This window comes from Tribolium castaneum, chromosome 2, assembly GCF_031307605.1.
Source record: "Tribolium castaneum strain GA2 chromosome 2, icTriCast1.1, whole genome shotgun sequence".
NCBI lineage: Eukaryota > Metazoa > Arthropoda > Insecta > Coleoptera > Tenebrionidae > Tribolium > Tribolium castaneum.
In genome coordinates, this window is record NC_087395.1 from 22,818,743 (window position 1) to 22,841,813 (window position 23,071).

At 35.6% G+C, this 23,071-nt stretch overlaps 7 protein-coding genes across 10 annotated transcripts; 4 read left to right on the forward strand and 3 right to left on the reverse strand.

Moving 5' to 3' along the window:
• Positions 1-318: 318 nt before the first annotated feature.
• Positions 319-2,100, forward strand: LOC107398710 (odorant receptor 67c). Its single transcript, XM_015983843.2, has 5 exons — positions 319-481; positions 531-1,192; positions 1,241-1,333; positions 1,379-1,534; positions 1,578-2,100. The coding sequence occupies exons 1-5, from the start codon at positions 319-321 to the stop codon at positions 1,626-1,628; spliced, it is 1,125 nt and encodes a 374-aa protein (XP_015839329.1). The 3' UTR covers positions 1,629-2,100.
• Positions 2,101-4,376: 2,276 nt separating this feature from the next.
• Positions 4,377-5,923, forward strand: LOC107398651 (odorant receptor 67c). Of its 3 annotated transcripts, XM_015983497.2 has the most exons (6): positions 4,381-4,597; positions 4,646-5,023; positions 5,072-5,307; positions 5,360-5,452; positions 5,499-5,654; positions 5,704-5,923. In XM_015983497.2, the coding sequence occupies exons 1-6, from the start codon at positions 4,435-4,437 to the stop codon at positions 5,752-5,754; spliced, it is 1,077 nt and encodes a 358-aa protein (XP_015838983.1). In that variant the 5' UTR covers positions 4,381-4,434; the 3' UTR covers positions 5,755-5,923. The 3 variants fall into 3 exon arrangements, with proteins under 3 accessions (XP_064210916.1, XP_015838983.1, XP_015838982.1); XM_015983496.2 differs by having other exon boundaries at positions 4,383-4,597; positions 4,646-5,307; XM_064354846.1 differs by lacking the exon at positions 5,704-5,923 and having other exon boundaries at positions 4,377-4,597; positions 4,646-5,307; positions 5,509-5,598.
• A 2,382-nt stretch (positions 5,924-8,305) lies between these two features.
• LOC107398656 (odorant receptor 67c) lies at positions 8,306-10,842 on the forward strand. Of its 2 annotated transcripts, XM_015983504.2 has the most exons (5): positions 8,306-8,474; positions 8,520-9,181; positions 9,227-9,322; positions 9,516-9,671; positions 9,720-10,842. In XM_015983504.2, the coding sequence occupies exons 1-5, from the start codon at positions 8,312-8,314 to the stop codon at positions 9,768-9,770; spliced, it is 1,128 nt and encodes a 375-aa protein (XP_015838990.1). In that variant the 5' UTR covers positions 8,306-8,311; the 3' UTR covers positions 9,771-10,842. The 2 variants fall into 2 exon arrangements, with proteins under 2 accessions (XP_015838990.1, XP_015838991.1); XM_015983505.2 differs by lacking the exon at positions 9,227-9,322.
• A 424-nt stretch (positions 10,843-11,266) lies between these two features.
• LOC103314253 (odorant receptor 77) lies at positions 11,267-14,054 on the reverse strand. Its single transcript, XM_064354898.1, has 6 exons — positions 13,993-14,054; positions 12,551-12,722; positions 11,845-12,506; positions 11,697-11,789; positions 11,492-11,647; positions 11,267-11,401 (listed from the first exon to the last, which is right to left on the reverse strand). The coding sequence occupies exons 1-6, from the start codon at positions 14,032-14,034 to the stop codon at positions 11,354-11,356; spliced, it is 1,173 nt and encodes a 390-aa protein (XP_064210968.1). The 5' UTR covers positions 14,035-14,054; the 3' UTR covers positions 11,267-11,353.
• A 1,054-nt stretch (positions 14,055-15,108) lies between these two features.
• LOC103314254 (odorant receptor 76) lies at positions 15,109-16,482 on the forward strand. The gene is made up of 5 exons (XM_008199722.3): positions 15,109-15,284; positions 15,328-15,989; positions 16,033-16,128; positions 16,175-16,330; positions 16,377-16,482. The coding sequence occupies exons 1-5, from the start codon at positions 15,137-15,139 to the stop codon at positions 16,425-16,427; spliced, it is 1,113 nt and encodes a 370-aa protein (XP_008197944.1). The 5' UTR covers positions 15,109-15,136; the 3' UTR covers positions 16,428-16,482.
• LOC103314284 (transcription factor Adf-1) lies at positions 16,352-17,352 on the reverse strand. Its single transcript, XM_008199899.3, has 3 exons — positions 17,126-17,352; positions 16,921-17,068; positions 16,352-16,882 (listed from the first exon to the last, which is right to left on the reverse strand). The coding sequence occupies exons 1-3, from the start codon at positions 17,268-17,270 to the stop codon at positions 16,495-16,497; spliced, it is 681 nt and encodes a 226-aa protein (XP_008198121.1). The 5' UTR covers positions 17,271-17,352; the 3' UTR covers positions 16,352-16,494.
• Positions 17,353-19,888: 2,536 nt separating this feature from the next.
• On the reverse strand, positions 19,889-21,404 carry LOC663912 (27 kDa hemolymph protein). Its single transcript, XM_969941.5, has 5 exons — positions 21,246-21,404; positions 20,914-21,101; positions 20,500-20,776; positions 20,301-20,448; positions 19,889-20,253 (listed from the first exon to the last, which is right to left on the reverse strand). Exons 1-5 carry the CDS (start codon positions 21,286-21,288, stop codon positions 20,013-20,015), a joined length of 897 nt encoding a protein of 298 aa, XP_975034.1. The 5' UTR covers positions 21,289-21,404; the 3' UTR covers positions 19,889-20,012.
• Between the last annotated feature and the right edge of the window lie 1,667 nt (positions 21,405-23,071).

Consider the following 23,071-nt stretch of genomic DNA (forward strand, 5'->3'; position numbering starts at 1 on the left):
ATCTGTGACGTATTTTTTAATCAAACTTGCTTGGCTGTATAAACATGTGAGCTTGTTATCTTCTTAAAAATCATCAGATTTTTACTTCTGGTGTCTTGAGGAACGATTTTGAAAGTCTTGAAACCTCACCTGACAAATATGGATTGCGTTCGCCACTCGGAAGTGTCACAACTAACCACAAGACTTAATTTTTCATAAAGAAATGCAGGTGTTAATCGCGCCAGAGACTCTATCATTACCCCCAGCCAGACGCCTCCACGTCACACCGCCATATAAAAGTGCATCAAGCTCAAATTCAATTTAGTCACATCCGGGAAAATGGGGCATGTTATAATGAACGAAATTCTGACTTATTTAACCTTTTTGGGCTTATGGCCCCGATCGCGAAAATCAACAAAAACAGTCGCTTATTTGATCATTTCCTCAACTTCGTTTCTTTTCTTTGGAAGTTTGTTTTACTTGATTGCCCACCGCAAGTTTGGTGAGTCCAACTTTTAGCGTAAAAGTCGGTTCCTTAAAAATTTCGGCAGGGAGTAATGAAATCGATTCAATCGAAACCGTCACCAGTCAGTTTGGAATACTGTATTATTGGGTGCTTTTTACGCTGAAACGTGAAGGTACTGTGGAGATTGTTGAGCGGTTGTCCGATTTTTCAAAATTTGGAAAGCCACGGTTTTTCGATCAGCGCAACAGACGGCTTAATTACCTCTTGAGCTACTTTGTGCTAGTCCTCATGGTGGCCATCGGGGGTGTGGTTGCCTTGCCCGTGGTCTACATAGATTCTTGCCATAAGGCCAACGAGCGACTAAATTTGACGAAAACGTGCGGGTTAATAGCACCAGTTTGGCTGCCGTTTGACTACAACGAGTATCCCCGAAAAAATTTTGTTTTTGCCTGGGAAGTTTACTGCTGTATCATGACGTACGCGTGCTGTGGAATCGCCGCTCTGGTTTTGGTCGGAACAATGGAACACCTGATTATAAGGTTCGAGCAGTTGAAACTTATGTTCCCGGAAATTTTGGACGAACCCGATCGGCACACCAGACAGCAAAAACTTAAGAACTGGATCGAATACCATTTAACACTTTTCGACATTGGGAAGTTAATGACTTCCAATTACACGTACTGTCTGTCAGTTATTGTCTTATGTGTTGGAATTCTCTTCGGGTGCATTGGAGTTTCCACGATGCAAGTTAGCCTCGACTGATAAAAAATTAAAAGTGACTCGCTTTGGTTTCAGAGTGCGTCGAGTCACAATTCTGTGTTTCTGTTTTTTGGCTGGTTTCAGTCGATTGGCGTTTTGTGCATTTGGGGGCAGCGGTTGCTTGACACGGTAGCAAGTTTTATTTAGTGCTGACTTTACAAATTTTAATTTTAGTGTTTATCAGTCGGAATTGCGGTTTACAGTAGCAGATGGTACGATATGGATGTTTCGTTCCAAAAGTCTGTTCTTATGATTTTAATTCGGTCACAAAAACCAATTCTGATCTATGCAGGGCCGTTTTCCTACTTGTCTCATTTGCTAATTTTAAGCGTAAGACTTACTCTTATTGAAATCGCTTTACTGTTCGTTTCAGGTCTTTCAGACAGCTTACTCATATATTAACCTTCTCGGTGCTAAAGGTTAAATAGTTTTGGACACATTTTTAAGTTAAAAACCACTCAAACTTTAACTAAAACCCACCAGATCACCTTTAGATCTTTTCAGATTTTAGCTGTCACGTTTCTTCTACAATATTGCACAAAAGTATTGCAATATATCCTGACCTAAAAATTATAAATTCGTAAGGACACTAAGAAGCTTTATTTTTTTTAATATCAAAAATTCTTTGATTATTAGCTCAAATCAAAATACTGTTTAGGTCTTTTAGTAATTATTTTGTTGTTGAAAAGCTACTTAATTTTTTTCAAATAAAAAATTATTAATTTTGTATAAGGTGTCTAAGTTTTATTTTAAATTGAAAGATATTTGATAAGTTATACCTGTCACGCATTTTAATTTTAGTCTGTACATGTGATGTAATCTTGGCTGCACTGTAACAAAGTATTATTTCTCCACTGGCTGATCAATTTCTTTGCAATAAAGGGCATTAAAAATGTGTCGCATTTTTATTTAGATCCTTTGTTTTGTGTCCAGTCCCACTAAAAAAACAACAGTTTTTTTGTTTGCCCAAAAAGAACCGAAAAAGAATTTGGAATTCGTTAGCGTTTCTGAACCTGTACGTTTAAATAAGCGCTAGAAATACAATTTAATTGACAAATTCTGTTACACTTGCTTACTGTTTTCTATTGATAAAATTGTGCAATATGTAATTACATTGAAACCTCTCTTAATAACGGACACCTCTTTACAACGGACACTTAGGAAAACCTGTATTAAAATGTCCAGCTTCTATTAGTGGACACCTTTCTACAACGGACAATTAAAAGTTCTCCATTGGTGTCCGCTGTTGAGAGGTTTTACTGTATTTATTATTATATCTACCTTTATTTAATATTTCAACAAGTTCACATTTACTTAAACTAGTATCTTCAAAACGAATCACTTTGTATGTTTGATACGTTTAGATTTTAATTTATTAGGGGGTCATTCACGAAACTCGATAACGCTCGGTAGTGTCAGATAACTTGCAATCGTCGTTAAAGTAATTCACGAAAAAGTTGCAAATTACTATCCATAGCAACCGTTAGCACTCGTTAAAGTAATTCATCAAAACTTGCAAACACTTGCAAATGTCAGATAAGCATTTGTATTTTGCGGTACCTCGTTCCTTGCCGCAAAGTAATTGCAAGTTGAATTTTTTATCAACTTTTTACTTGATTGCAAGTAAAAGGAACTTGAAAATAAATCTACTACTTTAATCTTTAGTGAAATAATGGTTTTTGCTAAATTTGTAGCTGAAATATTAGGGTGCAATTTTTTTATAATAGCTTTTATTTTAAATTTGGACTGATCGGGTAGATGGGTGGTTTCTTCAATGTTTGATAAAAAATGCTACAAGTGTTTCACGGACTCGGTCAGTAGTCAAAAAAAAAAAATCGTTAACTGAAGAATAACGTATAATCAAAATTTTATTACGAGTATACATATTTTATTCAAAATTTAAATACATTGTATACGGTGGTAGTTTAGATTATCTCTAAAAAAAGTAACTGTCTCGTTCATTTTATTTTCATCGCAGTCACAACCACCAATATAATAATATAATTTTTTTCTGTCGATGTAACCCTTTTGTGAAACTTCTAAAAGGAGACACCACAGGATCATACGTTATACGTTTCAAGACCTGTGAAATTCGAACGGCCTTTCATGACGTGTGTACGTTCCGTTCCTTAAACTAGATAAAAAAATAGTTACAAACAGCTTCTTTCTATTTTTCCAGTCAATACCTCGGTCCCAATAGCTGAAATAATTGGATTATCTTTGGCCTTTTAAGGTTTTCACCATTACTTTTAACATCTTTTGATAATAAATTTAATTTTCGTTTTGACAATTTGCTAAGTGACATTTAGATTTGCAATGGATTTGCAATTCAGCTTGCGTTGCTATAAACAACTCGTTAACTATCCGGTAAGGTACCGATAGCTTGCAATTTTTTTGTGAATTAGGTTGCAAATATCTCGATAAGCCTCGGTAACGGAATTGCAAGTTGCAGTTATAGTAACGATTTGCAGATAAGTTTCGTGAATGACCCCCTTAGTCGATAAATTTTGTACTCGGGAAGACGAAAATCCCAGTTTCCAGTGTTTGCACTAATTAATTCTATGTTGCTAAATGTTGTTAATTATAGTACTGATTAGCAAACACTACGAACATATTATATTACAATACATTTTATCGCGTTTTTATTACTAATTTTTGATAACACGGTTTTCCCCGGCGCATCCACCAATTTTGCACATCGAACTATTTGAATTTATTCGAAGCATTTTTCCTTCGAGAATAATTTTTCGTACAAAAAATAGTTTTTATGGAAATGTAAAAAATGATTCTTCAATTATACTCTCATTTCAATAAATTATTTATTAGAAGAATTAAAATATTATGGTAATAAATGCTACGCGTTAGACGGAGGAAACATGTTATTAGAGAACGCGTTGCACGACATGCACATCCACTTTTTAGTTTTTACCTTAATCATAAATGTAGTAAAAATCGACATCTGTGCTCCTGTTACGTATTCTCAAACTTGCGTGTAAACCTGTGAAATTGTCATGCTGTTATCTTGTTAAAAAATACGTTCGGGGTACTTATTTTGACTAACACTCAAGAATTATTACAAATTACAACAATTAGAAAACTTAATTTTTCATAAAGAAATGCTGATGTTAATCGCGCCTGAGACTATCATTACCCCCAGCCAGACGACTCCACGTCACACCGCCGTATAAAAGTGCAACAAGCTCAAATTCAGTTTAGTCAGATCCCACAAAATGGGGCATGTGATAATGAACGAAATTCTGACCTACGTCACCCTTTTGGGTTTATGGCCCCGATCGCGAAAATCAACAAAAACAATCTCCTATTTGATCATTTTGTCAAGTTCGTTTCTTTTCTTTGGAAGTTTGTTATACTTGGTAGTCCACCGCAAGTTTGGTGAGTCCAAATTCTTGGTGTAAATCCAGTTCCTTAAAATGTTGTCAGGGAGCAATGAAATCGATTCAATCGAGACCGTCACCAGTCAGTTTGCAGTATTGTATTACATGACGTTTTTTACGCTGAAACGTGAAGGCACTGTGAGGATTATCGACCAGATGTCTGATTTTTCAAAATTCGGGAAACCACCTTTATTTGACCAGCACAACAAAAGGCTTAATTATCTCTTGAGTTACTTTGTGATTTGTCTTTTTGTGGCCATCGTAGGCGTGGTGGCCTTGCCGGCGATTTACACAGGCTCCTGCCATAAGGCCAACGAGCAACTAAACCTGACGAAAACGTGCGGTTTAGTGGCACCAGTTTGGTTACCTTTTGATTATAATGGGTATCCCCTAAAATTTTTGGTTTTTGCCTGGGAAGGATACTGTTGTATCATAACGTACGCATGCAGTGGGATCAGTTCTCTGGTTTTAGTCGGAACAATGGAACACCTGATTATAAGAATCGAGCAGTTGAAACTCATGTTTCCGGAAATTTTGAACGAAGCTAACCGACACATTAGAGAGCAAAAACTGAAAAACTGGGTCCAATATCATTTGGCACTTTTCGGTATTGGGAAACTAATGACCGCCACTTACACATACTGTTTGTCAGTTATTGTCTTATGTGTTGGGATTCTTTTCGGCTGCATTGGAGTTTCCACGATGCAAGTGAGTCTTGACCAATGTAAAATTTAATTAATGTAATTCTTTTTTGTTGCAGAGCGCGTCTAGTAACAATTCTGTATTTCTTTTTTTAGGGTGGTTTCAGTCGCTTATTGTTTTGAGCGTTTGCGGACAGCGTCTGATTGACACGGTAGTAAATTTCAGTGCTAATGTTTCAAATTTTAAATTTGTTCTAGTGTTTATCAGTTGGAATTGCAGTTTATAATAGCAGATGGTACGACATGGATGTTTCGTTTCAAAAGTCTGTTCATATGATTTTAATTCGGTCACAAAAACCAATTCTGATTTACACTGGACCGTTTTCTTACTTGTCTCATTTACTGATTTTAAGCGTAACTCCAACTCTCTTATTTGGGTTCATGCTCTTACTGTTTGTTTCAGGTCCTTCAGACGGCTTACTCGTATATTAATCTTCTCAGTGCAAGAGGTTAAATAGTTTTGATACTTGTTTAAGTTAAAAAGCAACTAATACCCACTACATCACTTTTAAATCTTTACAGGTTTCAGCTCACGTTTCTTGCACACTGAGAAAAAAAGACTGATTATCTACCTTAAATTGCTGTAATATATTAAGATATTAAATAAAATTTCTCTTAATTTATTTTTTTATTTACTTCCTCTTAAATAAAATACATAAAAGTGTTCACCGAATAATTAAATAAATTTTACACACGTAAATGAAACGTCGGATACAACAGGTATCGTAAATCTTGACATTTTAATGTAAAAATTTTAAATACCAATTCTTCTTGCAAAGAAAAAACGGAATTTTGTTAAATTCTTTTAAAATAAATGTACTCGCTGGAACTGAGTCTCTTTTTCAGTAAATATGTGCCTTAGTAATCATTTTGTTATTAAAAAAAATTATTAATGGCTATACAAAGTCAACTGTTTAAAGGTAATTGTATAATTTAGTCCAAAGGATTGTAAAAAAAGTAATTAATATTGAGGTAAGTATAATTTTTAATAAATTAGACAAATTTGAACAAATAGAAGCATAACACCATTTTCAGTAATATCTTTCAACAACGGACACCGATGGGGAATCTTAAATTGTCCGTTGTGGAGAGGTGTCTACTAATGGGAGATGTAAATTTTAATATAGAATTTGTTACTTTATACATCCATGTTATTAGAGAATAAATGATTTTTATCTAGTTTTCTCGCGATCTAGCTGTCTTTCTATTCGTAATTTTATATCTTTTTTATGTAATTTATGTTACTTACTATTCATCAATCATTAATTACGTTATTGTTTTGCTTTCTCCAAAATTAGTAAGTAAGTACTGTTATTATTATTATTATTATTATTATTATTATTATTATTATTATATTTATTACGTTTCTACAAAAATGTCCGTTGTGAAGAGGTGTCCGTTGTTCGGAGGTGTCTATTAAGGGAGGTTTCACTGTATTGTATTTCAGAAATGGTAAAATATATTAAAAAAATAACTCAAATGAGTAGTAATTACATTTTGTTAATTCAGAATCATAAGTTGTTTTTCAGAAGACGCTAATAATTGTTATAAAGTGAAGTAAATTGTCGTAAGAGCCATTTAATTTTTTTTAATTACTCAAGTCTGGTTAAAATAACAAATCAAACAGAACTTTATATTTTTGATTGCCATGACGTTTCTTTTGTTTGGCTTTTTCTTAAAATGAAAGATATTCAACAACTAACTATGTATTTTTATATTACTCTGTTCAGTGATGTTTTTTTAATTCTTTATTTCACCGAATTACATTTAACTATTTTTGAAATACGGTTGAAAAAGTTGAAATATAAATAAAAAATAGAAACTAAGGCTTTTGAAAATAGGCATCATACGATTATTGAAATTTTATAATTAGAGTAGGAGGTTTTTTTTCTTTATGATTGATATACTAGCGGAAAAAGAGTAAAAAAATATATTATAATAAGATATTATTCTTCGAAATGTTAATATTTGACTCTTCGGCTTGATTAATTATGATAATTAGCGTTTTCTCACAAGTTAAAAAAATATTAAAGCTTACTCTTATTACAAATTTAAATGATCACATGGTATAGTTTAGAACTTCTGAACAAATAATACTGTGCGACATTACATTTAAAGGTCACAAAGGGCTTTACCAACTCGTTGAAACACTATAAAAATATGCAATGTTTGTATTAAAGACAATAGTATTTAAGTCCAACGCAGAATTAATATTCCGGCGCATCCACCATTTTTACTACAGTGTAATATTGGTTATAGTTGCAGTTAAACGGTTTTCAAAGACCTTGTTTTCTAAGTATGTTTATTTTTTAAAAGGTATTATGAGGTTTCTTTTATACATTTATATATTATTTTATACTTCCATCATTAAATATTTATAGCAGTTTTTTATGTTTTACGTAGGTTTTTTCTTTAAGAGGTTGTGAACCCATTGCAAATAAAGATTTTTTTAAATAAAAAATGTGTATTTCTTTAATAAAAGCTATCGAATTACAGAACGTACTTTTGTTTCTTTGGAGTACATTGTAAAATATTAAGACAAGTGGTAAATAGCAGGTGCGAAAGCTAACAACCACATTATTATTAGACAGTTAACTTGAACATGCAACATTATTTGGTCTTAATTTTTGTTCTCATTGTTTCGCTATGCATTTATTCACAAATACTGAAATAAACAAGGGACACGGTGAGAACTGTGCATCTGTGACGACAATTTTGACTTTTGCGTGAAACTTACCAATTTTATTATGACGCTTTGTTGTGGTCACTTTTATAACTTCACAAACAATGAGACTAAAAATGAGAGTTTTTTGCTAATAAAATATGAATAGTAGACGGCACTAGAAGAGGACACCTCATCAGAAAATTAAATTTTTCATAAAGCGATGCAGGTGTCAATGGAGGTAGAAACTATTATTACCCCCAGATGGGTACAGTCCACGTCATATGTACTCCCATATAAAAGCTCAGCTTGTTTGTAGTTAATTTAGTTAGAAACGGCATAATCCAAGATGGGCCACGCCATCATGACTGAAATCTTGACCTACTTGACACTCATGGGGTTTTGGCCAAGGTCACCAAAATCGTCAAAGGCAAGCGCCTTTTTGATCATCCTATCAACTTCGTTTCTTTTTTTTGGAATTCTTTTCTATTTGATTGTAAATCGCCAGTTTGGTAAGTCCACCTTTACCAGTCATAAAATCACAAAAATTTCGGCAGGGAGCAGTGAAATAGATTCTATCGAAACTATCACTAGTCAATTTGGAGTGTTGTATTATTTGATCCTCTTCACGTGGAAACGCAACGACATCGTGGAGATTGTCGAGCTGTTGTCCGATTTTTCGAAATTTGGAAAACCACCATTTTTTGACCAACGCTCCACAAGACTCAATTATCGTCTAAGCTGTATCGTGTTAATTCTGATCGTTGCCAACATTGTTGTGGCCGCCTTGCCTGTGATTTACATAGATTCGTGTCATAAGGCCAACGAGCAGCTAAATTTGACGAAAACGTGCGGGTTAATAGCACCAGTTTGGTTGCCTTTTGATTACAATGAGTATCCCCGGAAACATTTGGTGTTTGCCTGGGAGGTGTACTGTTGTGTCATGAATTACGTTGGCAGTGGAATCGGTGCTCTCACGATGGTTGGAACAATGGAGCATGTAATTATAAGGATAGAACAGTTGAAATATATTTTCCCGAAAATTTTGGACCAACCAAATCCACGCATTCGGGAACAGATGCTGAAAAACTGGGTTAGGTACCACTTGGCTCTTTTTGAGATTGGAAGACTGATGAATGATGCCTATAAGTGGAGTTTGTCAGTGATTGTCTTGTGTGTGGGAGCGCTTTTTGCCTGCATTGGAATCTCCATGCTGCAGGTAAGTCTAATTTTTGGATGCAAAATTTTAAGGCAAGTTTTTTAGTCGACGGCAAGTCAAATCAACTCAATTTGCCTGTTTTTCGGTTGGTTCCCGTCTATTGCGTTTTTGTGTATGTGGGGTCAACGGCTACTCGACTCGGTACCTAATTTTCCTGTCTAGCACATTTTTGGAAACGAAACCCGTTTTGAAACTTTGGCTGTTTGAGGACTTTTACTGTTCATTGTTTGATGCACAACTTTTATTTGAAACTTGTTTATTTTACTTGTACAGATTGTAACTCTTTCCTTTCAAGCAGGATTTTGGTCTTGAACCGTGTTAACTTTTTTTTCAGAGCTTGTCAGTGGGAACTGCAGTTTACAGTAGTAGATGGTATGACATGGATGTTGCGTTTCAGAAATCTGTTCTTATGATTTTGATTCGCTCACAAAAACCAATTCGTATTTCTGTGGGGCCTTTCACTCATTTGTCCATGTTATTACTCTTGGGCGTAGGTTGAAAATTTAAAAATAACATATTTTTTTCACGTCTGTTTTAGGTGTTTCAATCCGCTTATTCTTACATTAATCTCCTAAACGCTACATCGTAAATTTGGCACAGATTAGTGTCAGATACTTAGTCAGAAGCTTAACACACTCTTAATAAGTTACTGTTCTATTGCTAATTGCACTAGTCTAGATTTAATCTACCAAAAATTTTAACTAAACAAGATGGTCATGTGAGACGGCAAGTACTCGTAACGTAACTAAATTTAATAAAATACTTTTTTCATATTTTAATTAAATACTGCCCTAAAACTAGTGATTTTTCTATCGAAATCTTTATTTAATTTCCATATTTACGAGTACTATGAAATTAATTTTTTTTTGAACAGCTATCAAAATTAGTTTTAGAATTTACGGAATTACTTTGGAATTATTTGGAAATTACTAGAATTAATTGTGAATTACTGGAATTTCTTGAGAGGTACCAAAAACCTTTCTTAAATAATTTAGAATTACTTGGAACAAATGTTACGTTGATTTTTTCTATCGGCAGTAATTTAAGAATTGGAATTGCAGGAATTATTTCAGGATTGTTGGAAGTTATCTGGAATTTTTGTGATTTTTTTTTAATTTTTAAGCGGCGAGTATTGAAAATTCATAAATAATTTACAGAAAAAAAATAAGTGTTTGATTTTCAGCTGAAAATAAGAAAAACTTTTTGACCGAGGTTTCGACTGTCTTTTAAAAAATAAATCTAACATCAGAACAGAACAGAACAGAAACTCTTAACTAAGTAATACGTGTGTTAGACATTTTTTTATTTCAAAATGCTTTAAAAATGCGTAAAAATATTACGCCAGCTATGCTAAAACGGTGTAAAGGTATACCATCTTAAATTATGACTAATATTTTTTTGTATATCAATGGTTTTGGCGTGTTAATTATTTGTTTTAGAAATTCGGTAGTACTTGAACTAATATAGCTTTATAACACATTTGTTGCCCTAGTTTTCTACACTGACACTGGCATTAAAAATTGAGAGAGGATCACATCCAGCAGTCAATGAAACTACACATTTGTTTATAAAGAAGTGAAAAATCTAATCACATTTTATAGCTTTATAGTGTTCACTTATTAATAATATTAATTATGAGCAATTTGTTATTTTCTTTAATAAAGTTTTTATTGAATATATGATTTTAGTGTTTATTAATTCTATACGATATAACATTTTCTATCCTGCAAAGAAAGGTTTATTTAAGCGGGTAATGAAAACACTGCGCAAAAATTATTTCTGCCACACTTTTTTAGTTTCCCTGTTGTACTATGAATAAACTTGCACCCAAATGTTAGACTGGGATAAATATGACAATCATAAACGAATAAATAATGTGATTTTTTATTTAATTCAACTTTTGTTCAATAAGTAATTGCTACATTTTAGAAGAAAAATTAATAATAAGTTTGTAATTAATTTAATTCGTAGAAAACATCTTTGATTTTGGCGTCTGTGGCAAATTAGCAAGACTGCCAATAAATTTAGGTGAATTTCATGGAACATTTTGAAAAAAAGGAGTGGGAAATAAATAAGACAAAAACCTTTACGCCGTGGCTTTATTTTTGCTACTGGTGAAGTGATGTGTGATAATTACAATTCCAAACTCACAAGTGATGTAAATAAACGTGTTTATTTTGCATTGAGCAAGTTGATGTAAGAGTACGAAGTCTGGAGTACCTAGAACAAGCAGTACAAGAATAATAAATAAATAACAATCATAACAAAATAATAATAAAGAATAAATAAGAATGAGACTTTTTTGCCTACCCCTAGTATTAATAAATGAGACAAATTAGTAAACGGTCCTGCATAAATAAGAACCGGTCTACGAGCCCGAATCATAATCATAAGGACAGCTTTTTGGAAATCAACGTCCTTTTCGTACCAGGCGCTGTCATAAGCCATCACTCCCACGGATAAAAACTGGAACCAACATTTTATTTCTCAATTTATAGTGAAATAACGTCACTACCACATCCAGCAAACGTTGGCCAACCATACACAGGATACAAATTGACTGAAACCATCCCATGAAGAGAAAAAGCGAATTGTGACTAGACCCAGGCTGGAGTTAAATAAATATTGCAAAAATATAACAATTAAAAATTGTCAGAACTCACCTGCATGGTGGAGATCCCAATACATCCAAACAGAATACCAACACACAAAACAATAACCGACAAACAGTAGCGATACGTGTTGTTCATCAACTCCCCAATATCGTAAAGGTGCAAGTGGTATTTCACCCACTTTTCCAGCTTTTGCTTCCTCACAGCCAGGTTTTTCTCATTCACGACGTCGGGAAACATGTCTTTTAACTGCTCAACCCTTATGTGCAAATGCTCCATCGTTTTGATCATGGTGAACGACATGATTCCCCCGCACCCAAAATTAATAAAACAGCAATAGCTCTCCCAAAGCGAGACCACGCGCTTCATCGGGTATTCGCTGTAATCGAACGGCGCCCAAACATTAGACACCAGGCCACAAACCTTCGTCAGGTTCTTTTCCTGCTTCACCATTTCGCAGTTTTTCACGAAGATAATCGGGCACAGGAACACGCCGCCTGTGGCCACGCTCAGGACGAAAATGCAGTACTGCAGGAGGTAGTCCAGCTGCCGGTTGCGGTCGTTGAAAAAGCGCGGTTCCCCGAATTTGGAAAAATCCGACAGTAGGTTTACAATGTGGACTAGACCGTCTCGCTTCAAAATCCAGAAGAACATGAAATATAGCACTCCGAAATGGCTTGTGGCGGTTTCGATGGAATCTATGTCGTCGCTCCCTGAGGAAAATGTCAGAGTTGGGATTCACGCACGCGGAACTCACCGAATTTACGGTAAACTATTAAGTAACCGAGGCTTCCGAATAAGAGGAACGAGCTGGAGAAGAGGATGCAGAATGCGCGAGTTTTGGTGGATTCTTTCGTTTTCGGCCAAAAGCCCGTGACGGACAAAAAGGCAATGGTTTTTTTCATTAAAATGTACTTCATTGTAATTGTCTGAAGTACAAAATTATGTTGATAAAATAAAGTTTGCTCCCAATTTTGATTTTTTATTTTATTTGATAAACATTAAAATTACGATAAAAGTTAGTAATTGGAATTTTAAAACGATCTTTTCTTGAATACCGTTCAAGATGGAAAATTTTGGCATTAGTATTATTTATTCGTCTTTTTATGACGATTTCTCTCCTTCTTTTCTGGGGTGCGAGATTTCGAGCCTGATATCTCAGATATTTATTAACAGATTTTTATGAAATTTAAAATGTAGATATTATAGAAGGCAAGGATTAAAATCCAATTAATGCAACAACTCAAGTCGTAAAAACGTAATTGTTTCATGCCTTTTTAAAATGTTAAATCACTTAAGACTTTTATTAAAAAATTCATCCGCAATAAAAAATGCTGTAGGAAAAAACTCAACCTTGAAAAAACGTTTATTTTCATTGAAAAAAGAAAAAAAAGTGTGTTTTAAACGTGATAAAAGTGGCATTTCTCACCCATACCAGAGTTAAAAAACAATATTTTTGACTCACTTTTACCTAGATGCTTTAATTCTTTCAAAAAGGACTAAAAAACTGAAAAACTGAAAAATTCTAAACACTTGAAAGTTCAAGAGTTTGGAGATATTTTGTACGCTCATGGTCTTCAAAATCTTTAATTACAGCCCCAACTATTTTTAGTGATGTGTTTTGTTTTCACTCGATTTAGTTCACGTACGCTTTCTGTGTCTTCAAGCTATTGCCGATTTTTTGAACTTTAAATTTCATGAAGGCTTCATTTGAATAACATTTCACCTGAAGTCCAACGACACTTTCCATAGACGAATATTTTTTCTTTTTCAACAACACAAAAATTTCTGCTATTGTTCGTTTTTAAAGTAATTTCACCAAATTAATACAATTTCACTTTTCCAACACTTGTGACAGTTTTTTCAATGGTGCACAAAATGCTGCTTCATCAATTGTTTCAAAAGGTGACTGCTCAAATACTTTCAAAATTTGGATCAAGTTTTTAACAACAAAATTTAATTTTTTCCATGGATCAGGCGAGCGATTTGGTTAATTTTTGTGTGGCCATTTATTTTTCAAGGTTTAATGATCCAGTGGTAATTTGGCTTGATTTTAAATAAGAAACGGTCAATTTTTGCTCCTAATTGAAAGACCACCTCCTAAAATAGGTGCATTCTAAATTTCATAATAATCCATTGACAAATAATTTAGTTATGTATAAAAAATTAAAATTGGGAGCAAATTTTAATTAACAACACCTTACAAAAACTATTCAAGCGTGGCCACAACTGCAGACTCATCTCCCACCGTCAACCCTTTCCTTTATATTTAATCGCAATTCTAACACCATTAATATTTTATTGAATATTAAAGAAATTAAATATAATAATTATGATAAATGCTGTTCTGGTCGCTAATGATGCGTTTTATCGTCACATGACCATCAGTAAACCAATGTTGGGTCATTTTTAGATCAGTCGAATGTAAAATCAAAAACAAATTAAAGGACAGGTCAAACAAATCATATTTTAAGCGTCTTTCCAAGACCTTTACTTTTGTAAATAACAATTTCGATTTATTGTTTGATCGCCCGAATCTAGATAGTGTCGACCTGAAAGGTACCAAAATGTTAATAATGTCCCTGATAATTGAAACCGTGAGGCAGGAAAGCCAACCAGGTGCAAAGTTCTCACGTCTTGTTTCTTTGCATACCAATTTCAGTTTTAATATTTATCAATAAAACCATAAGAAGAAATGAAATAAAGAATTAAACATTGCATGCAACTAAATGGACATTAATGATATCTTTGCTCGCTTTAGCACCTGTTTTGCACGACCTATATCTTAATATTTTAAAACGGATTAAAAATTTAACTTGGGGAAAATTCCAGAAAACAACAAACAGATCGATCTTGAATATTTTTTCCCAAAATGACACTAATCGCAGCTATTACTTTTTTACCACTGCTTAAAATTAACAAAATCATTCGTCAGTATGGTAAAAAAATTGTTACTCCTTACCCAAAATTATCAGCTATATTCCTAATTTTTTTAAATATTTCATGCAGTGGATCCATCAAGTAAATCTTTAATAAATTAATACGTTTTAGTCAAAAATCTCTTCGGTTAATTTTTTTAGTTTTCTGACGACTTATAACGCACAGAACCCTTTCCCAAAAACCGTCAACTCACACTTATGGTTCAAACCGGAATCGATAAGTGGAGGCCACGAATATTATTAATTAGTGTTTGAATATTAAATTAAACAATAAAATATTAAACGCCGCTGCGAAAGCGCTCCAGATGTACCATCCAAGCGTGCTTGAAATTAACCCCCACTTTGCATAATGCTCGGCTATAAAAGCCTCCGCATCCAATTTCCTGCGAGAAATCCCGTCCAAAATGATGGAATCAACCGTCACCCGCTTGAAGCGAATGTACCTGTGGCCAACGGCCTCAGTCACCTCAAGAAAACCCGCCTTTTTCCTCATCACATTCTCATGCTTCCTTCTCTACGGGAGCGTGATGCACCTGATTGTCAACGACATCAGTGAGTAGGTAATTTGCCAGGCTTTTCCCAAAATGTTCCACAGGCATGGAGGAAGTGCACGTGATTGAAACCACCGCTGGCCAGTTCGGCGTCTTGTATTATCTAACCCTGTTCACGATCTACCGCAAAGGCATTCTCGAAATCTACGCCGACCTGTCCAACTTCACCAAATTCGGCAAACCGTACAATTTCGACAAACGCAACAAGCAGCTGAACCAGTGGTCGCGCTGGTTTTCGGTGGTTTTGTACTTTTTCGTGATCAGCGTGTTCGCCTGGCCTGGGATTTTCACGCAGAGTTGTGAGGACCTGAACGTGGCGTTGAACAAAACCGAGGTTTGCGGGGTCGTGTCGCCGGTCTGGCTGCCGTTCAGGTTTGATTACAAACCGATGAAGCAGTTTGTGTACTTCTGGCAGAGTTTCTGCTGTTTGTACTCGAATGGCGGTGCTGGGACCATCTCTTTTGCCATGTCGGAGACCATCGAGCATTTGATTCTAAGGGTTGAGGATTTGAAGATTCTGTTCCCCAAAATAGTGGCGGAGCGGTCGCCCGAAGTCAGGAGGAAGATGTTGGCCAAGTGGGTCGATTACCACTTGTGGCTCCTTTCCATCGGGAAGCTTATGAACGATACGTACAGGTACTCGTTCTCGGTTATTGTTTTGTGTGCTGGGACTTTGTTCGGTTGTATTGGGTACACGGTCATGAAAGTAAGTCGCTTTTTTGGGTTTTGTCACTTTGATTAGCTTTTAGAACGCTTCAACTAACTTTAATTCGTCGTTTATTTTCTTCGGGTGGATGGAATCGGTGTTTGTGATTTGTGTGTGTGGGCAACGGCTCATGGACGCTGTACACTTTAGATGAGTTGTGACACAATAATCAGCAAAAATTTCAGTTCCATTCTGTTGGTACAACGGTTTACAATAGTGAGTGGTGCGACACCGACGTTGATTTCCAAAAAGGGGTAATTTTGATTACGATAAGGGCACAGAAGCCGGTTCGAATTTACGCTGGGCCGTTTAGTTACGTGTCCCATTTGCTAATTTTGACGGTAAGATAAGAAACACCCCAGTTTGTTTTTTTACTTTTTATTTCAGGTTTTCCAAACAAGTTACTCTTACATCAACCTGCTTAACGCTAGTTCTTAGTCAGACAACAAAAACCACTGTATTGCTCTTAAATTAGTAAAATAGTTTATTGCATCGTTTTGTACATTCAGTCAATAACTTCTTCTTTGGTAATTACAATACTGCTCTGGTCGCAAGTCCCGAACTCAATCTCGAACAACACTTGCTGTATCCTCATCCTGGCAAGGGCATTTTCCTTGGGTGGCAGTCGTTTTAAAGCCGGCAAACAACTTAGTAAGAATTGTTCGTCAGCATCGCCCAGTTTTTTGGCACAACTTTCAAAAAACTGATCGGCGGTCATTAACGGATCTTCGTCGGCGATATTTCGTTTCCGTTTTGCCGAAACTTCCTGTTTTGAGCTCGTTGACGCGTCGAAAAATCCGGCATCTTCCGGCACGTACCGGTAATCGCTCCCGTTTTCGACCTCTTGAACCGCTTCGTCTTCTTCTTCGTGTTTGCTGCCGTCTATAACAAGTCTGGGGGAGAATTTAGCAAAGACGCGAGTGCGACTCACTCTTTAGACTCAATGTGCGGTATGAGGAACATGAGTCTGTTGTAATAGATCCATTTGATTGTTTGTTTGGGGTTGAGTTTGAGCGAGCGCTGGATTTTGATGAAGGAGTCGCGCAGCGAACGCCACCGTTTTTTGACCGCTTCCACGTCTGTAATCGGTGTTTTGTGGGTTGCTGCGTTGCGTGACTGCAGTTCAACGGACTTACCGCTCATGTTGACGGCTTTCGCCACTTCTTTCCATTCCTGGTCGCGGATGCGGTTGTTTTTGTACACTAAGGTCGTTTTGTCGTAGATTGAGGGCCGCTGGCGGACCTCCTCGATGAGGATGTCTTCCATACTTACGTGGTTCATGATGGAACGGCACTGACGTGGACGCAGCTGACGCAGGCAATCGATCGGAGTTGACGGACGCGCAGTGCCGCACAGTGGCGCACCGACAAGGCTTCCTTACAAAATTATACGACCCTAACACACTATTTTTTATTTAAAATGTTTTCTCGAGCTAATTCGCCGATTTTTGAACGGAATGTATTTGCGTTTTAGGTGAATTATTGCAATTATATAGTTTGTAATGTTGATTTATTCAAAAAGTTTGTGTTAAAATATACGCAAAAGACGGTCAGTACTTGGGGCCTTGGTGGCCTAGTGGTATAAGCCGCCACTTTCGACGGGGGACGTCGGGTGTTCGCACCCGGATCAGGGTAACAATTTTTCTATAAAAAAAGTGTAGAAAAGGTAAGTGAAACAACACATAAGCAAAAATAAGAGACTGAGAGAACACATAGACGTATAAACGTAAAACGGAGCATAAAACTGACAGAAATAAAAAAATAATGCGGCAAAAGGTAAAAGTATGTAAAGGCGCCAAATTGTAAACGTAAGAGCACATCATAATAAAGGAAAAATACTTTTTGATTTGAGAGAAAAAGAGATGAACGTAAAGGTGAAACATAACTTCAAACTTTAGCGTTGAATCCTTAGATAAAAAAAATAAACGAAAATAATTAATTTATCTCTAAAAATTTTTAGTTAACTGAGTTTGTTTAGTAGAGTCCCGAAAAACATTGTTAATAAAAATCATGGCCACTGTGAATCTGATAGAATTTGCGCGCGTCCACTATTTTTGACTAGAAAATACACACATTTGGTGATTTTTGTAGAAAGTATGTCCATTTTCGGTCAAAAACGTGCTGAGAGTCACAAAAAAGATAAAAACAATTTTAAAATTGTAGAATCAACTTATACGCCCGGTATCTTTTGATGAAAACTGGTGAAAAATTAGAGAATTAAATTGAAAAAAAGTGTAAGAAAATGTTTTTTCGAGCTAAATCGCCGACTTTTGAACTGAAAGTATTTGCGTTTTAGGTGAATTATTGCAATTATATAGTTTGTAATGTTGATTTATTTAAAAAGTTTGTGTTAAAATATCTGCAAAAGACGGTCAGTACCTGGGGCCCGGTGGCCCAGTGGTATAAGCGCCACTTACGACGGGGGAGGTCGCGGGTTCGAACCCGGATCAGGGTAGTAACAATTTTTCTATGAAAAAAAGTGTAGAAAAGGTAAGTGAAACAACACGTAAGCAAAAATAAGAGATTGAGAGAACACATAGGCGTATAAACGTAAAGCGGAGCATAAAACTGACAGAAATAAAAAAATAATGCGGCAAAAGGTAAAAGTATGTAAAGGCGCCAAATTGTAAACGTAAGAGCACATCATAATAAAGGAAAAATACTTTTTGATTTGAGAGAAAAAGAGATGAACGTAAAGGTGAAACATAACTTCAAACTTTAGCGTTGAATCCTTAGATAAAAAAAATAAACGAAAATAATTAATTTATCTCTAAAAATTTTTAGTTAACTGAGTTTGTTTAGTAGAGTCCCGAAAAACATTGTTAATAAAAATCATGGCCACTGTGAATCTGATAGAATTTGCGCGCGTCCACTATTTTTGACTAGAAAATACACACATTTGGTGATTTTTGTAGAAAGTATGTCCATTTTCGGTCAAAAACGTGCTGAGAGTCACAAAAAAGATAAAAACAATTTTAAAATTGTAGAATCAACTTATACGCCCGGTATCTTTTGATGAAATCTGGTAAAAAATTAGAGAATTAAATTGAAAAAAAGTGTAAGAAAATGTTTTTTCGAGCTAAATCGCCGACTTTTGAACTGAAAGTATTTGCGTTTTAGGTGAATTATTGCAATTATATAGTTTGTAATGTTGATTTATTTAAAAAGTTTGTGTTAAAATATCTGCAAAAGACGGTCAGTACCTGGGGCCCGGTGGTATAAGCGCCACTTACAACGGGGGAGGTCGCGGGTTCGAACCCGGATCCGGGTAACAATTTTTCTATGAAAAAAAGTGTAGAAAAGGTAAGTGAAACAACACGTAAGCAAAAATAAGAGATTGAGAGAACACATGGACGTATAAACGTAAAGCGGAGCATAAAACTGACAGAAATAATAAAATAATGCGGCAAAAGGTAAAAATACGTAAAGGCACCAAATTATAAACGTAAGAGCACATCCTAATAATAGAGTTTATTATTTTCACTTAGCGTTTATTATTTATTATTCTCAAAATTCTCATACTAGAATGAAGCTTATTGCTCCGTGCCATGTTATTGTAAATTTATTACAATTTTAACTTTCAAAAAAAGGTACTTTAAGAAAAGGGTCTATTTTAAATTATATTTTCAAAGAAAAAACTCATAAAAGCTGATACAAACGAATGAAACAGGTAGAACGCAATAATTGGCCCTGATTTTGTGATTGCTTGCATAAAATGAACTAAACGGAAAGATACAAACCTCAATAACGCAAATCCTGATTTCGCGCTTTTGGTAGATAAAACAATATCTCTGAGGTTTAGATTCCAGTTTCTCCCAAGCACGAGTTACGTGCCAGGTCATTTTTATCACGAGCTTCAGTACATTCGTACTTTGACTCGGTCAAGGACAACAAGGGAAATTAAAAAAAGATTATTTATTTAAAAACATTACGTATTGTTTATAAAAATATATCATTCCGGCAACAGTCACGCACCCACTACTAAAAGACGTGTAACAACAATAAATAACAAAGTTTTGGCGAATCACAAGAATTTCGAGATCAGGACAGAGACCCCGACGATGAGTGTGGAGACCACCAGACCTCCGGCTGAATTTCCGCCACTTTCCTTGACCGCACTGGGCGCCTCCTTGGCCCCGGCGACGCCATTGCACGGCATGTGCTTCTTCAAGAACTTGAAGAACGCATCCACGATGTTTGCCGGGGTGCTGTCCTTGCACTTCTCCAGCTCGTCGTTGAAACACGCGCGGATTTTATCAAAGTCGCTGCAAAAAAGCGTAAGTCGGGCCCGTTTCCGGCGAAAGCGACTCACTTGCACTCCCGATCGGTGAAGAGAAAGACCGGAAGGCTGGTGGCGGACATGTCGGTGGGGATCCGGGAGCCCAGCGTCTGGTTGGCACACTGCTGGAGCTCGTCTTTCCGGGACTCCAGACACTCGACACCGCCCTCAGCGACAAACACTGCGAAAGAATGTTAGAAAATTGAACGATGTGCGAGGTTGTGTGCATTACTGGCAATACGGTCGCCGTCCTTGAAACAGACGAATTCCTTGAGCTCGTCCAGGATTTTCAACGTTTGGTTCATCGTGTCTTTCTCTTTCTCGTCCAGACAGGGCTTCACTTTCCCGATCACCACCTCCACGCATTGGTAGATTTCCGGGTACTTGCGACAGTATTTGCCGAAGATTTCGTCCATGGAACCGGTTTTTTTGGCCTCCTCCACCTCCAGCTGGATCTGAGTGGCGTTCATCTGGGCCTCCAGGCACGTCCGGAGTTCTTGTTGCTGGTTCTAAAAAATTTCACTCGTTTTTTCCGACGCCAAAGATTGGTTCAATTCTTATCTCAAAATCAGCATACAAAGAAAATGATAAGTTTTGAAGATAAAAGATAAAAACTTTCCCGTGCCGATGAGTCAAAGTCACTCACTTTGAGGGCCTGGAAAGCCTCCTCGCCGCCGCCGTTCTTCTCGCACTTTTCCTTCAGCATGCGCTCGACGTCCTCCTCGGAGGGCAGTTTGCTCGCGTTGAAATTCTCCAGGCCGGGGATGTTCTCCTGCAGCTGGTTGGTGATGTTGTTGACGTCGATTTGGTGGTCGATTTCGCAAAACACGTGGCCTTGGCAAATTATAAATTTTCTCAGATTTAATTATGAGGACAAAGGTTCAATTTCACGGTTGATGTTTTACTTGTTAATTAATTAATTGGAAGTGGCGTCTTGAGGGCGGGTCAGAGTTTAATTGAACGAGGGAAATCACTCACCTATTAGGACCAGGGCCCCAGCTATGTACAGCAGTCGGTGCATTTTTATTTGGGTTTACACAGGTGACTCGCTATGACCTCAAACGAACGAGCAACGCGAACGACATGGAACGACTAAAACAACTCGGAGCCGTTTCACTTTTATCGCTGTTGGTTCTACTTGTACTTTATCTCCTTGATACAGAAAGCGAACATTGATCGTTGATGACTTATTTGAACCACTTGGCTTTAATTGAGACCGCTGACATTGGATTTGGAGGAGAAAAATGCGATAGATTTTCACTGCAATTTTGCGATTTTATGATATGAAAAAATCATTGTACCGTTGGGTTTTCCCAGCAATGTCTCACTGAACCCTCTCCCACACCCACGACTTCGTATATCTTTCCTCCACATGATAAAAAGTCTAGAGTTTGTTGTGGGAGCTTCGTTATTATTAATTCTTAAAATATGCCAGAATGAACTAAAAACACCTAATTATACGAGAATGTAGCACCGATAAAACATAACAACAATGTACTGTCTTGATTATTCAGAGTGCTTACGCAGTACCTGCACATGTTTAATTCACGTCACATTAAAATTCTTTGTTGTTTTAACTTCTTAATTACTATAATCCTAAATAAATTAGTTTTAATTACTAGAGTTAGTACTAAATACTGTAGCGATAGACCCAATAACGACCATATGGCATTTTTCTGGTCCTGAGAACCCTAAACAGTGGGTGGTTTACATAATTTAATAAACAAATATGTCCGCGCGTACCTACGAAAAGTTATCTTAGTTAAAGAAATAATAAATTTTTAGGAAAATCAACTGTGTATATAATTATGTCATTTCATGTTTCATGTTATTTTCGTTTTATTTATAGTTTTGTTATTAGGACTTTCTCATACAGAAAGTGTTTATTTATTTTTGTCATGTTTGAAAAGAGATTTAGAAGGATGAGGGTTGTTTTCAAGAAAATTGAGAATTTACTAAACGATATTATTGATTTTATTGCTACAACAAAAGTTTTATATGTCTTAATGTAGTTCTAGAGTGCAATAAAAGAAAATTAAATTGTTGTATTACAACACATATAAAATTGTTTTTACTGAAGTCACACGTACCTTATGTATTATTATAATCGAGATTATAATCAAACATAAATACCGTTGCAAATTTTACAGTTTTTATTAGAACACAATAGTTATAGATATAGATACTGTATTTACTTAAAAGAATTATTTAAAGGTCGATGAGATTAGATAAGGGTTGAACAAAGTTTCACCTATGATGTGAGTAAAAATAGTCACACAATGACATCTTTTCTTCTGGATTCTTTTTTTTTAATTTTTGTTTTTTTTTTAATGTTGTATCTGCTTGATTTATAAATAACCAAAAGAGGAATAAACTTAGAAGCGTCATTAGATTAATTCGCAAATAAATGCGTGATTAACTGATCACATGACCAAATTGAACAGATGTGATTGGTCCATTCGCGTTGTTAACTTTTAACGACGAAATGAATTTTCAGAAAGCCTTCTATGTTTTTTAAATGGCAAATTGTTGCATTTCTAAAGAAATATTTTATAACTTTTAAATCTGGTTTAGTTTTTTATTTAATATAAGTACTTAAAATGAAATGTTTTATCATGTTTCAGAAATTTCACAACCACGTATCCTTTAGGATACCTAGTAGATCTTTTATTCCTTTGTAATTATCGATTTTTTTAGTTTTATTTAAATTATTTGTGTACATTTTCCCTTTTTGTTGTAAGTTTATATTATGATTTAATTTTTGTTTTACTACAGACCCGTTTACCCCATTGAAATAAATCCAG

What these genes read in the sequence shown, in the direction of transcription:
- LOC103314253 (XM_064354898.1), bottom strand. Translation starts at nt 14,034, where the DNA reads ATGAGTCTGCAGTTGTGGCCACGCTTGAATAGTTTTTGTAAG. An exon ending in AATAGTTTACCGTAAATTCG is followed by an intron (nt 12,507 to 12,550) that starts GTGAGTTCCGCG and finishes CATTTTCCTCAG; the next exon opens with GGAGCGACGACATAGATTCC. An exon ending in GCCAACGTTTGCTGGATGTG is followed by an intron (nt 11,648 to 11,696) that starts GTAGTGACGTTA and finishes TGTTGGTTCCAG; the next exon opens with TTTTTATCCGTGGGAGTGAT.
- LOC107398656 (XM_015983504.2), top strand. Translation starts at nt 8,312, where the DNA reads ATGGGCCACGCCATCATGACTGAAATCTTGACCTACTTGACACTCATG. An exon ending in GTCAACGGCTACTCGACTCG is followed by an intron (nt 9,323 to 9,515) that starts GTACCTAATTTT and finishes CTTTTTTTTCAG; the next exon opens with AGCTTGTCAGTGGGAACTGC. An exon ending in CCATGTTATTACTCTTGGGC is followed by an intron (nt 9,672 to 9,719) that starts GTAGGTTGAAAA and finishes CGTCTGTTTTAG; the next exon opens with GTGTTTCAATCCGCTTATTC.
- LOC103314284 (XM_008199899.3), bottom strand. Translation starts at nt 17,270, where the DNA reads ATGAACCACGTAAGTATGGAAGACATCCTCATCGAGGAGGTCCGCCAG. An exon ending in GAAAGCCGTCAACATGAGCG is followed by an intron (nt 17,069 to 17,125) that starts GTAAGTCCGTTG and finishes CACCGATTACAG; the next exon opens with ACGTGGAAGCGGTCAAAAAA. An exon ending in CCGCACATTGAGTCTAAAGA is followed by an intron (nt 16,883 to 16,920) that starts GTGAGTCGCACT and finishes ATTCTCCCCCAG; the next exon opens with ACTTGTTATAGACGGCAGCA.
- LOC103314254 (XM_008199722.3), top strand. Translation starts at nt 15,137, where the DNA reads ATGATGGAATCAACCGTCACCCGCTTGAAGCGAATGTACCTGTGGCCA. An exon ending in TTGGGTACACGGTCATGAAA is followed by an intron (nt 15,990 to 16,032) that starts GTAAGTCGCTTT and finishes ATTAGCTTTTAG; the next exon opens with AACGCTTCAACTAACTTTAA. An exon ending in CCCATTTGCTAATTTTGACG is followed by an intron (nt 16,331 to 16,376) that starts GTAAGATAAGAA and finishes TTTTTATTTCAG; the next exon opens with GTTTTCCAAACAAGTTACTC.
- LOC107398710 (XM_015983843.2), top strand. Translation starts at nt 319, where the DNA reads ATGGGGCATGTTATAATGAACGAAATTCTGACTTATTTAACCTTTTTG. An exon ending in GATTGCCCACCGCAAGTTTG is followed by an intron (nt 482 to 530) that starts GTGAGTCCAACT and finishes AAATTTCGGCAG; the next exon opens with GGAGTAATGAAATCGATTCA. An exon ending in TTGGAGTTTCCACGATGCAA is followed by an intron (nt 1,193 to 1,240) that starts GTTAGCCTCGAC and finishes CTTTGGTTTCAG; the next exon opens with AGTGCGTCGAGTCACAATTC.
- LOC663912 (XM_969941.5), bottom strand. Translation starts at nt 21,288, where the DNA reads ATGCACCGACTGCTGTACATAGCTGGGGCCCTGGTCCTAATAG. An exon ending in GGACGGCGACCGTATTGCCA is followed by an intron (nt 20,449 to 20,499) that starts GTAATGCACACA and finishes ATTCTTTCGCAG; the next exon opens with TGTTTGTCGCTGAGGGCGGT. An exon ending in TTCACCGATCGGGAGTGCAA is followed by an intron (nt 20,254 to 20,300) that starts GTGAGTCGCTTT and finishes GCTTTTTTGCAG; the next exon opens with CGACTTTGATAAAATCCGCG.
- LOC107398651 (XM_015983496.2), top strand. Translation starts at nt 4,435, where the DNA reads ATGGGGCATGTGATAATGAACGAAATTCTGACCTACGTCACCCTTTTG. An exon ending in TTGGAGTTTCCACGATGCAA is followed by an intron (nt 5,308 to 5,359) that starts GTGAGTCTTGAC and finishes TTTTTGTTGCAG; the next exon opens with AGCGCGTCTAGTAACAATTC. An exon ending in GACAGCGTCTGATTGACACG is followed by an intron (nt 5,453 to 5,498) that starts GTAGTAAATTTC and finishes AATTTGTTCTAG; the next exon opens with TGTTTATCAGTTGGAATTGC.